At 37.4% G+C, this 13,490-nt stretch overlaps 1 protein-coding gene across 1 annotated transcript; it reads left to right on the plus strand.

Annotated features, from left to right (window-relative positions):
* The first annotated feature begins 12,283 nt into the window (after nucleotides 1-12,283).
* On the plus strand, nucleotides 12,284-13,036 carry LOC121387188 (putative nuclease HARBI1). Its single transcript, XM_041518214.1, has one exon. The coding sequence runs from the start codon at nucleotides 12,284-12,286 to the stop codon at nucleotides 13,034-13,036; it is 753 nt and encodes a 250-aa protein (XP_041374148.1).
* The last annotated feature ends 454 nt before the right edge of the window (nucleotides 13,037-13,490 follow it).

Raw genomic sequence — 13,490 nt, forward strand, 5'->3', positions numbered from 1 at the left:
TACTACTACTACTGTTACTACTACTACTACTACTACTACTACTACTACAACTACTACTACTACTACTACTACTACTACACTACAAATACTAGACCAACTACTACTACTACTACTATTATTATTATTATTATCATCATCATCATCATCATCATCATCATCATCAATCATCATCATAATCATCATCATTGTTATATTTGTTTTTGCTGTTGTTGGCCTATTTCTATTTCCCTGTAGCCAGTTCACCAAAACTGGCATATCAAAGGCCTTGGTATGTGTTATCCTGTCTGACAAATGGTGCATATAAACGATCCCTTGCTACTAATGGACAACATGTGGCGGCTTTCCTCTATAAGACTGTCAGAGTTACCAAATGTTTAACATCCAATAGCCGATTAGTATTGTATCGATGTACTCTAGTGGTGTCGTTAAACAAAACAAACCTTAACCTTATCGTTATTATCATTTTTAAAAGTTAAAAGTAGCATACGCTAGTTTTAATCAGTAAAAGATCCCATAGGCGACCATGTTAACGTTTGTGTATAAAAACATTATATGTAATATATCAACTAAACTATGACCCATAAATATTAAATATCAGTACTATAACCCCTACCTCAAAGTATTAACTGAAGAAAATGGCACCTTTCATGGCTCATTATCGGTATAACCAGATGTTTTTACAACACCCTTAGTTTCACACAAAATTTTAGTACTTCTTTTTACAGGTACCCCATACATGTTTCAAGCACAAGGCTACTTGACACTGTGGTACTAGATGAAATAAAATTGCATACATTTTTAGCCCAGATGAAACTCACATTTATCACCAATCACAGGACTTGTGGTGTTAAATTCTCTATCAAAGTTCGTGGCACCTTGAACTTTGACCCAGCAGGAAGTTATTTGGTTTAGTGCTACCACAAGAGTCAGTGTCATTGAAAAGGGGAAATGCCCTTAAAAATGTATACTGCTCGTCTCCTTAGCCGATCCTTCTCAGAGGTGCGTGTGTCATTAAAGGGACATTCCTGAGTTTGCTGCATTGTAAGAGTTCCTACTAATAAAATATTTCTACGATTAAACTTACATATTAAATATATTTTCTTGTTTAGAATATCAGTGTCTGTATATTCCATGTGTTTCTGGTCGTCTTAATATTTGTAAGAAGCCCAAACCTGATTTTGTCTTCAAATAATTTCGTACGTACGAACAAAAAACCATATTTTAGGAAATAAAATGAACTTTAACCTAGTACAAATATTAGAACGATCAGAAACACGTCTAATAAACAGATAATCTGAACTATAAAATCTAAGTAATGGATTTTTTTTTTTTTCAATTATCAAACACGTCTCTGTAATAGTGAAAAATATGTGTTTAAAAACTAGGGTCTGTCATTTTAATGCCCAAATGTAGCATATTTGCTGCATAGCAAATTACATTATGTGTGTTACAACATTTTACCAGCTATTTATATTTAAATTAACATGCATGTTTTTCTTCTCGCTTTGTCATCATTTAACATAATATACACATTAATAATAATTACCTGCATAAATTTTATCTTCTGCTTCTGAAATCCACCCGATTAAAAAAAAACCCGTCAACATGGCGGCTACCATATAATGATGAACACGAAAAACTAACAAAAACACCCCGCAACTTATGTGGAACTATATTTAATACATCTTATGTAGCTAATTTCGTATTTGGAAGAGAAAATATTTAAATTATATGCATTTTGACTTTATTTAGTATTTTAGTTCATGTAGCAGATATGCTACGCCGGGCACTAGGGTATTAAACAAAACAAACATTAACCTTATTATTGTTGTTATCATTTGTATATATTAATTATGGGCGGGACGTAGTCCAGTGGTAAAGCGCTCACTTGGTCGCGGTCGGTCTGGGATCGATCCCTGTCGGTTGGCCCATTGGGCTATTTCTCGTTCCAGCCAGTACACCACGACTGATATATCAAAGGCCGTGATATGTGCTGTTCTCTCTGTAGGATGACACATATAAAACATTCATTGCTACTAATGGAAAAATATAGCGAGGTTCGTCTCTGAGACTATGTAAGAGTTACGAAATGTTTGACATCCAATAGCCGAAGATTATTACATCGATGTGCTCTAGTGGTGTCGTTAAACAAAAACAAACTGTAACTTTCAACTCTGAGATTGCTTCTTGCAGTTTCACTGACTCCGCCAATCTCGTCTTTTATCTCAGAAATGTTTAATTCCCTACAAGCTCATTGAATATGCTTCTTAATAATGATCATTATATACTAGTTTAGTTTACAAATTAAGGTCCGTAGGTATCGAACATAATTTATTGGACTGGGTTTAAACACTACTTAACGTGTAGTTTTACAAGGTTAGTCCTCCTCATTGGATAAACATGTCCCTACGGGCGTACACCAAGGCTCTGTCTTAGGACCTATTTTATATTTAGTATATATTAATGATATTTATATACTATATTTTCACCTATTTTATGTGTATGTTTTGAGTGCATTGTAATATAGGCTTATATATTAGACCCACTACCATACAAAAGATGGAACAAATAAAAAACAAAGAAAGAAATTATTTATTTTTTATCTAACTGTTTGTTTTATATAATAATATATAAAGCACTGGGCAATAATAGGCTTTAAAATAATCACAGACATAAATAGATCGACGCGAATTTTAGTATAAACCATTCCGCGTATAGTTGGGCAGGCATGTTACGAAATGTTTTTACACAGACAAACAGAACTTTCCAGATCCTCTATCTCAGTATAAGCAGTATAGTTTTAATTATTATTATTAAACCATCTAAATTATGTATAACATTGTGTGCCATTATTCACTTAAAATCCATACTTATGTTTTAAAATGCACCATGTTCTTTGTATTATTCATATATAAAGAAATACATTGAATTGTATTAGACTAAACTCTGTGGTTATTTTAGGACAATGCATAAATGAATAAATGTTTTTATCAACAAAATAAAAAATTAGGGCAAAACGACCCTACATGGGGGCGAAACGACTATGTTGTGGTACGAATGGACCCTGGTCGAAACGACGATGGTGATCTAGTACTAAGGGCGAAACGACCTGTTACCAATAATGATTACAGTCCACGTGATTATTATATCAATGTGCATTAGAGGTGTTGTTAAACAAAACAAACATTAACCTTGTTGCTGTTGTTATCATTATTAAATATTAATTATTATCAAACTAGGACACACCAGTTTACATGGGAACGACCCAAAGCTCCGGAACCGGAAACGCTGTCTGCTGCCTTCTGTTTTGAGTATGCAGAGAACATGAAAAAGGTCGTTGCGATGAAGGAGAAAGAAAATGCGATTCTAAGACGACAGCTGTACAGAGTAAACGAGGAGAATTATCAGCTTGTCAAACAGTTACACAGGTAAACATATATAGGCCGAATTTACGAAGCCTGTTTTTCTTAAACGCAGGTGTTTAAGCATTGAAAATACACATAGTTACACGTGTGTAAGACATAAACAGGCTTTGTAAATTCGGCCTATACAGTTGCATACAGACAAACATTAAGGCACACACTCCATTTGTATGCATCTAGAGTGATCAAAGGAGAATTGTCAACTCGTTAAATAGTGACCGTAGGACAATTATTAACTTGTTAAAACGTGATCATAGGAGAATTATCAACTCGTCAAACAGCGATCGTAGGAGAATTATCAACTTGTTAAACAGCGATCGTAGGATAATTATCAACTAGTTAAACAGTGATCGTAGGATAATTATCAACTCGTTAAACAGCGATCGTGGAAGAATTATCAACTCGTTAAACAGCGATCGTAGGAGAATTATCAACTCGTTAAACAGCGATCGTAGGAGAATTATCAACTAGTTAAACAGTGATCATAGGAGAATTATCAACTCGTTAAACAGCGATCGTAGGAGAATTATCAACTAGTTAAACAGCGATCGTAGGAGAATTATCTACTAGTTAAACAGCGATCGTAGAAGAATGACCAACTCGTCAAACAGCGATCGTAGGAGAATTATCAACTCGTTAAACAGTGATCGTAGGATAATTATCTAATAGTTAAACAGTGATCATAGGATAATTATCTACTAGTTAAACAGCGATCGTAGGAGAATTATCAACTTGTTAAACAGTGATCGTAGGAGAATTATCGACTTGTTAAACAGTTACACAGGTAAATATACACAGATGGATACAGACACACATCAAAACACACATTCCATTTGTCTGTAACCTGTAGGTGTATACGTATTCGTAACCCACAATACATCTAGAGTGATCGGATACGCACACACGAATGGAGGATGCATACATGGAATCTACTCAACTCATTTCCATAGAAAGTGATAGATGCGTATCACGTGTTACGGATACGTATGCGGATTACGGAAAAAAAGGCATTTGCGTCTTAAACTTGTCCATACTCATATATGTACATTTACAACTATATGTAGGAGGGGAGGGCGGATTGCTCAGACTCCCCACTTGATTGCCAAAATACATGTCTCGTTTTTTTGTTTTGTTTGGGGGGGTTTTGGTGGGTGGGTTTTTTGGTGGGTTTTTTTGTTTGTTTTGTTTGGGGGGGGGGGGGGGTCATGCTCTATATCAATAAAAAAAACAAATCTAGCTTACCCGCAGCCTAGGAGATTGTGTCCACTTCACTAGAAATGGTGCCTTCATTAGATATCTTGGGCGAGACATAGCTCAGTGGTAAAGCGCTCGCTTGATGCGCGGTCGGTCTAGGATCCAGCCCCGTCGGTGGTCCCATGATTGGGTTATTTAAGGTTCCAGCCTGTGCCCCACGACTGGTATATCAAACGCCGTGGTATGTACTATCAAACTGATGACACATATAAAACATCTTTTGCTACTGATGGGGAAAATGTAGCGAGTTTCCTATCTAGAACTATATGTCAAAATTACCAAATGTTTGACATCCAATCGCCGATGATTAAAAACCAATCTTCACTAGTGGTGTCGTTAAACAAAGTCAACTTTGACTTTTCATCAGATATCATTCCTACGTGCCTCTAGTAGGATAGTATAAGGCATACTACACTGCTTTCTCTGTCATTAACCAGAAACAATTAACCATTAAACCACTGTATCCAACCCAGCTAGATGATATATGTGTCCAGTAGAGCGTACTTCAACCCTTATTAATTATAAGCAAGAAAATCAAGTTGAAATGAACATATCGATGGCCTCACAGGTATGTTAATTTATTCAAGTGATCCTAATACATTTATGCAAATGAGTTAGGTCACATTGTTTCACGTCCTCCGATTGGATAATATTACCGTGACGTCGCAACCTATAAACATTGTGATTGGTTGATTTGTACCAAACTAAAATTGACTGACTGGTGCTGAATTAACTCGTGAGTTATTTATTGTGAAAATTTATTGTAATCTGTTAGTCAACATGGGCACATGCCTTTTAAAATATAATTTAATATTTCAAATTAATAATATATATGTTTATTATCCATTAAAGGCTTTTGTAGGAGATATCGCTGGCACTATAAATAGAGGATAATAAACGAGTTACCAGTTATTATCAAATTTATGTCCCGAGTGAAATAATGTTCAGTTGTCACGATCTTTAGCGAGTGACAAATGAAAATTATTTCACGAGGGACATAAATTTGATAATAACTGGAACCGAGTTTGTTATCTATTTATTACCTCAGCTATTTTTTTTCTTCTAAAAACCTTTATTTTCCACGCACATGCACGAAGGCCAACCTGTATAGAAATGACGTAAACCACTAAATACGCACTGTTCTGAGAATTACTATAACGTTGTAATTTAATCACGTTCATAGATAATTAAAAAAACACACAAGTTCTCTTTATTCTGCTTCATACTCTATAATGAATTGCATTAAAATTATATTTTGTTATTAATTTAACACCAAAAACAGAGACCCGTAAACGCAAACTCTTTAAACTACATGACGTCATTTTGGGTTTGTCAAATCGTAATGACGTCATATTTAGTACCGACAAAGTCATTGGTTTGTAAGCGTCAAATTGTCCAATAGTATTGTTCGTTAAACCAATGCAGAATATTTCTCACTGAGAAAATATGGAAAATATTTTCCCTGTTATGAGTGACCGCTGGGGTAATAATTTGCGATATCTCCTGCTTCTTATAATCTTGACTGGTCAAATTTTAATCACAAGACAATGTTTTGTTACGTCACTGTGTTTGTTTCAGCTAATCCTACAATTAGTGACGTCACGCCACGAAAGAATTGTAGCTAAGATTAATTATAGTAACTTAAGGTGAATTTTACAACTGGCACCGTACACTTTACAGCCGTTCCACAAAGCAACCTTACAGTAGTCGTAAGTACCCCTTTAATGATTAAAATATCCTTTACGAAGAAGTACGAATTAGTTAAATAATGAATTGGTTACCGACTTTTTTGGAACATCTTAGATGTATTCATTGGTATCGGACATCCATGAAATAACTTTGTCAGTTTATTTGCTAAGCGATAATTGCTGAATGCATAAGACATGAGAGTTATCTCCCGTATTTTCGTGTGAAAGTCTATGACCTAGAATGTTTTTTCATCGAACGCTGAGTTTTATCAAAGTTGTTTGCTATATATTAGATCAATTTGTATACACAAAGTTAGTATCCTTCTTAGAAAATGACAAAATCATCATTTAACTGCCATTTGACAGCTACGTTAGTGGCTTACAACTGCCTCGTACCTATTGTAAATTGTCACAGTAATTTACGACGATAGTAAGCAACACCGCGTCGTGGAACAGGCTAGCGATCGTAGACAAAAATTAAGGTCGCGATAGTAAGTATTTACGGCGATAGTAGTGCTAAGATCGCTTCGTGGAACGGGGCCCTGCTAGTTAACGAGTCTACCGCTGACATTCAACCCACATTACTGACATTATTTAAAACTGTCGCAAATGAAAATAATGATAATGGATGATAAAAAGAATACCCCTTCGTGTTTTGAGATATCATAATTTATCAACACTCGTTGAAAAATTATGATATCACAAGTAACTCGGGGTATATCCTCTATTTATAAAACCTTTTTAGATTTTTTGTTTTGTTTAGCAATTAGTAAAATAATTGAAATAAATGAAACTTAAAAGAAACATTCTCCATTTTGTTTCAGATTCAAAGGAAAGGACCGCGAAAAACTGAATAAAGAGAACAAATTACTCAAAGAACGGATGAGCGGACTAGCCAGAGAGAACCTGTTTCTAAGAGCAGAGTCCAGAAAGGGAGTTAACAGGCTACTATAGACAGATCGTGTCCGTGTTGGAAACAAGTGACATCTCTGAAACTCTTTGTAGATTTTAAGATTTATTAAACAACACTCAGACACATTACAATGTGTAACAAGAGGACATTTTCAAATAAATAATTAACATACATGACAAGAACAGGCGTCAACATAGAAGTATCTATAATTAACAGAACACAAGATATGCAAACAAAATAGCTAAAAGATGCGGAGAAACGTCAGTTCACAAGACAAGATAATCTTTTAATAAATATAGCTAGGTTTTTTAATAATGATACATTACATAATGACAGCATACCTTTCATTTTAAAAACGCTAGGATTAATTCTATAATGTTGTTTTATTTATTTTCTTCTAATATTTTCAATATTATCATTTTTACAATTAAATAAATAATGGTATTCATCTCCAATATCGGTATTACAAAGTTTGCATATTCTATTTTCTCTAGGAACGTTAAACCATCTGCCTGTTTCGATTGGTAATCTTAAATTTGACGAACGCAATTTAGTTATCCAACATCTATTTTGGTAAGATAATCTCGACAAATAGGTTTCCAAATAAAATTCTGTTTTAAATAATGTATAAAATTGACCCCTAGAAGAATTGTAATTTCCAAGAACCACTGTTGTATAAATTGATCACAGAGGTTTTGTTTTAATTCTTGTTTATACGATTTGAAATCATTATTTTGACTGGTATAGATGTACCTCATTCCCGAGTTATCGAAAATACTTTTTATGAATTTCAACCATTTAAATTGATTTCTTTCACCACTGTATACAGAGAACATTAATTTATATAAAATACTACTAAGTTTATTTTCGTCTTTAACCAGTTTACTCCAAAATGACACCATTCGTAACTTTACTTGTATTTCTAAAGGGAACCTTCCTAATTCTCCAGATACCATAAAATTTGGGGTACTTTTTTTACCTTCAAAATCCGTTTGCAAAACTGGAGATGAATTTTTTCTATTATTTGTAAATTTTCATAACCCCAAATTTCTGATCCATATAATAAAATCGGTTTAACCATTGAATCAAAAAGTTTTAATTTTATATGAACTGGTATGCTATTGTTGCTGTTGCTTTTTGAGCTTGGTCTACAAGATGTTGCTTTGCATTAGAAAAATTCCCATTATATTTAAAACAAATTCCTAAATAACTGTAATAATCAACAGTTTCCAATCGTTCATCTTGCAGCATAAATTCAACATTAGACCTCGACTTCCTCTTACTAAAAATAACAACTTTTGTTTTACTCACATTAATGCTAAGATTCCAAGAGTTACAATAGTCATCAAATATATCTAAAGCATGTTGCATACCTTCAGGAGTTTCGGAGAAAATTACAGTATCATCTGCATATAATAGTACGACAATTTCAATAAATATATGTAATTTGTTTTGGCAATTTTCTTTAATTATTTCCAGAGGAGATCCTTGAAGCATTTAAAAAAAATCTTCAAGATCATTTAGAAATATTGAAAATAAAAATGGTGATAAATTTTCCCCCTGCCTCACACCTGTTAGACAAGGGGGAAAAAAAATCAGATTTCTTATTATTAATTTCAACGCATGATTTAATGTTTCTATACAAATTAAAAATTATTTTGAAACATTTACCTTTAATCTGACATTTTTGTAATTTTCTCCATAGCCCCGTACGCCAGACAGAATCAAAAGCCTTTCGAAAATCAACAAAAGTACAGTATAATGTTTTACCAAACGACAGATATATCGACAATGAAAACATGCATACAATATATGTTATCGCTCGTTGAATGACCTTTGCGAAATCCAGCCTGATTCCTGTTTATTAAGTTTACTTCAGTAGCATGTGCGGTAATGGTGGTCACTTTTTTCTGAGCTCCTGATTATTTAATGAAAACAATGATGTACATATTGTTGTAAACTCAGATGTCGATTCCTAAGGATCATGGACCTGTAGGACATTCATACCTATGTAAGTGAAATAGTGCTGATCGTTTAAAAAAGTGACTATTAGATGAAATATGTGTTGAACCGAGTAGCACGCTAATGGTGGTCAGCTTTCTCGAATTCCTAAACTCCCGAACATTTATCAGAAACGATTTTGTATCTGTTTAATATACTCTTTTAGACAGAAATCATAATTTATTCTAAATGTGTGTTCACGTATGTACATTGGTGTACATCGAACTGAGTACCATATAGTCGTCCGGCTGTGCCTTCAAACGTGAGCAGTGTTCACTGCGCGTGTGAATCCATGTAAGGCTGAATCCATGTAAGGCTGAAAGCAATATCTGAACTAATGTTTCCTAAATAGACAAGAAACGCTTCGCTATGGCCACAAGTGTATCGCAAACTCTTAATGAAACGCGCGAGGTTATGTACGGTGACAATTTTGGAAAGTTCTCTATTGAGCAACTAGGTGTACTAATGACAAAAATGGACACCAGACTTTCACATATTGAAAGTTATGTTAGAAAAATTGACGATGTTCAGAATTCCCTAAAGTCAATAACATCCAAGATTAGCACCCTTGAAGCTGATGTAAAGAAGATTGAAAACTCCAACAAAGAGCTGGAAACGAGTGTTCAAGGTATGAGCAACCTTTACGATTCCGTTAAACAGTCATGTGACCAAAACAAAAATGACATTGCCCAGGTTAGGAGTTTATTCACCTCTACTGTTAAAGACAACCGGTCAATACAAAAAGATATTGAATCACTAAGCAAAGATCGCGATGAACTTAAAGCTGCCATAACAGATCTACAATGTAGATCCATGAAATATAACTTAATATTCTCTGGTTTGGCTGAAAACAGTAACGAGAACACGGAACGAGTATTGAGAGACTTTATTTATGACGAACTTGAAATTGATCACGAGGTTGACTTTGGCAATGTTCATAGATTTGGAAGACGTCGTAACGGTAACCCACGGCCTATTGTTGCTCGATTCGTATACAATAACGATCTAGTCTTGGTGAGAGACAGGGCTTACAGATTAACAGGCAAGCCATACAGTATACACGAACAGTTTCCTGCTGCTGTGGAGGAACGTCGCAAAAAACTATACCCAGTCGCTAAGAGAGCCAGACAAGCTGGACATAAAACCAGAATGGTACGAGACAAGCTTTTTGTTGACGGCAAACTATATGAAGAGTGTGATCCGCCGCATGCTGACCCGCGATCTTACCGAGATGTACTATAGGTACAGCCGACGCCTAACGGTAACAGAACGCAATCGACACGACGCAGTGAGCACAACGAGCGTAATACTAGACCCGCTTCGAAACGTCAGCGAACTCCCTCCACTCCAAAATCGGACCATTCCCCTCCACACAGACCACAGGACGAAAATGCTGAATAGGACAACGCGGGGGGTGGTGGATCCACGAAATGTGACGTTTTAAAAATATGTGCGTGGAATATTCAACGCGGTGCAGCAGACAAAATCAAAAACATAGACTGCGTTAATCTATTTAATAACAGTGACATCGTGTTTCTATCGGAATGCTGGTTAAATGTGAAGACCAATATAAGTCTTGAAGAGTATACCAGTGTGGTAGTGCCAAGGAAGAGGTGTCGAGTGAGTGGGTGGACTGGTATTACTATATAAAGAATATTTAAATGATAATATTGAAATTTTAAACATGGAACACGATAGCATAATTTGGATAAGATGTGATAAATCGCTGTTTGTTGACAATGTAGATAATTATTTATGTTTTGTATATTTACCACCAGATCGAAGTGAGTTTTATACAGTATATGATTGTGACTTATTCCAAACATTGGAAGAAAATATTGAATATTTTAAAGATCAGGGGCATGTTATACTGATGGGCGATTTTAATGGGCGTGTTGGCCAAGAGAGTGATTTTATAGAAAATGATAAAGCATTCTTTGATGATATCGGCTGCGTTCCTAAGCTATTTGATTACGAGAGCGATATTTACTGTAAAAGAAACTCGGAAGATGTGAAAGTAAACGCCATGGGATGATGTTAAAGCCCCAGTCCCATATAGGTGCCGGATCAACACGGATCACATCCGGCACGATCCGGCGTGTGAACCGTGTAGCCGCCGTGTAGCCGCCGTGTAGCTCCGCGGCGATCCCTGTTGGTCCTGGAACGTCCGGGAATGTCCTTGGGGCTCCGGGAGGCCAACACGGCAGTTTTGGGAAGTTCAAAACTGCCGTGTTCTTCCGTGACGGTCCGGGGAGATGGCAACATCCGGGGTGGTCCGTGTAGCTGCCGTGTAGGGTACGGGGACAGCCGTATCTCTGCCTTGATTGTCCGTGAGCGTCCTTGACAGTCCGGGAACAAATTTCAGACACCGGACCATCAAGGATCATGACGGCAGAGGTACGGTTGTCCCCGGACCCTTCACGGCGGTTACACGGAACACGCCGGTACAGTTTGATTTTTAGGGCTACCATCACGGATCAACACGGAGCTACTACGGACGAAGACATTGCAAACACGGACAAACACGGTGGAAACACGGCGGATACACGGACTATCACGGAAGATCAATGAATAACACGGACGATGACGGATAGACAGGGTGCCAACAAGGACCTTCACGGTGTAAACACGGTGTAAACACGGTGAAAACACGGACTATTACGGACTATCACGGAGGAACACGGAATAACACGGACGATGGCGGATGCTCATATAAATAGGAGCAATTTGAACATCGATTCACTTCTTTTCTGTGCTACCGACGATGCAACATGGGCGATGAGATGACGGCCGAGGACAAGCTGATGCTGATGAGATGCCAGCTTCAATTGCAAAAAGCTCAGGTTGAAAACACTATCCTGATTGCCAAAGCGAAGCTACGACAGAGAGATAGAGAAGTCGTGAAAAAAGTTGTATCTACACCACTGAATAGAAGGAAATAGAGAACCATCTGGGTCAGAAAATGGCTCGCCAGAAGACCAGACCTGGGTCAGTACGCACGGCTGATGGACGAACTGAAGAAAGAAGACGCCAAGGGCTTCTGTAATTTCCTGCGCATGGGCTATCAGATATACCAAGATATCCTGACACGCATTGTGCACAGAATCAAGGCGAAGAAGTCAAAGTACAGGAAGCCTCTGACAGCTGGCATTAAGTTGGCAATAACATTGCGGTACCTAGCATCAGGGGACAGCTACCACTCTCTGATGTATGGCTTCAGGGTCGCACACAACACCATCTCCAAGGTCATCCGTCAGGTCTGCGATGCGATACTTGTAGAGTTTGCTGAGGAACTAATTCCCTGTCCTGAAACGCCAGATGAGTGGAAGAACATCGCCAAGCAATTCGGCGACCGATGGCAGCTGCACAACTGTGTGAGTGCCTTGGACGGGAAGCACATCGCCATGCAGTGTCCTCGGCGTGGTGGCTCGTTGTACTACAACTACAAGGGGTACCATTCCATAATCCTCATGGCCTTGGTCGACGCCGACTACAAGTTCATTTGGGCGGAAGTAGGCAGCAATGGATCAGCCGGTGATGCTCAAGTGTTCAACAATAGTGAGCTGAAGGAAGCCATCGACAAGGGAGTGTTGGGCCTACCTGATCCTGAACCTTTACCAAACGACGACAAACCAATGCCGTTCTACATTGCTGCGGATGACGCCTTCGCCTTGAAGAAGTGGCTCATGAAACCTTTCTCTAAGAAGAACATGTCACATTCCGAGAGAGTCTACAACTACCGACTGTCCAGGGGGTGACGAATTGTGGAAAACGCGTTCGGGATTCTTGCTCATCGCTTTCGGTGTCTACTCACCACGATGTTGCAGTCTCCAGAGACAGTGACGTCCATTGTGCTGTCTTGCATCTGCTTACACAATCTTCTGAGACTGCACAATAGAAATGAGCATGTGAGTGTCGCTGACCAGGAGGACAACAATCACAACATCATACCAGGAGAATGGCGAAAGGACAACCCTCTCATAGATGGGGTGTCGGAGCTGCCTCCCAACTCAACCACGAAGGCAGCAAAGAACCAACGGGAATACCTTCGGGCCTACTTCAGCTCAGAAGCCGGATCAGTGTCCTGGCAGGACTTTTTTATTACACATTACATATAACAGGTAAATCAAATGAACATAATCGCAAGTAATTTCAATAGTCCATAATGCAGTTAAAGTTCACAGTTCAAAAAAAAAAAAAAAATCACATTTC

This window comes from Gigantopelta aegis, chromosome 13, assembly GCF_016097555.1.
Source record: "Gigantopelta aegis isolate Gae_Host chromosome 13, Gae_host_genome, whole genome shotgun sequence".
Classification (NCBI taxonomy): Eukaryota; Metazoa; Mollusca; class Gastropoda; order Neomphalida; family Peltospiridae; genus Gigantopelta; species Gigantopelta aegis.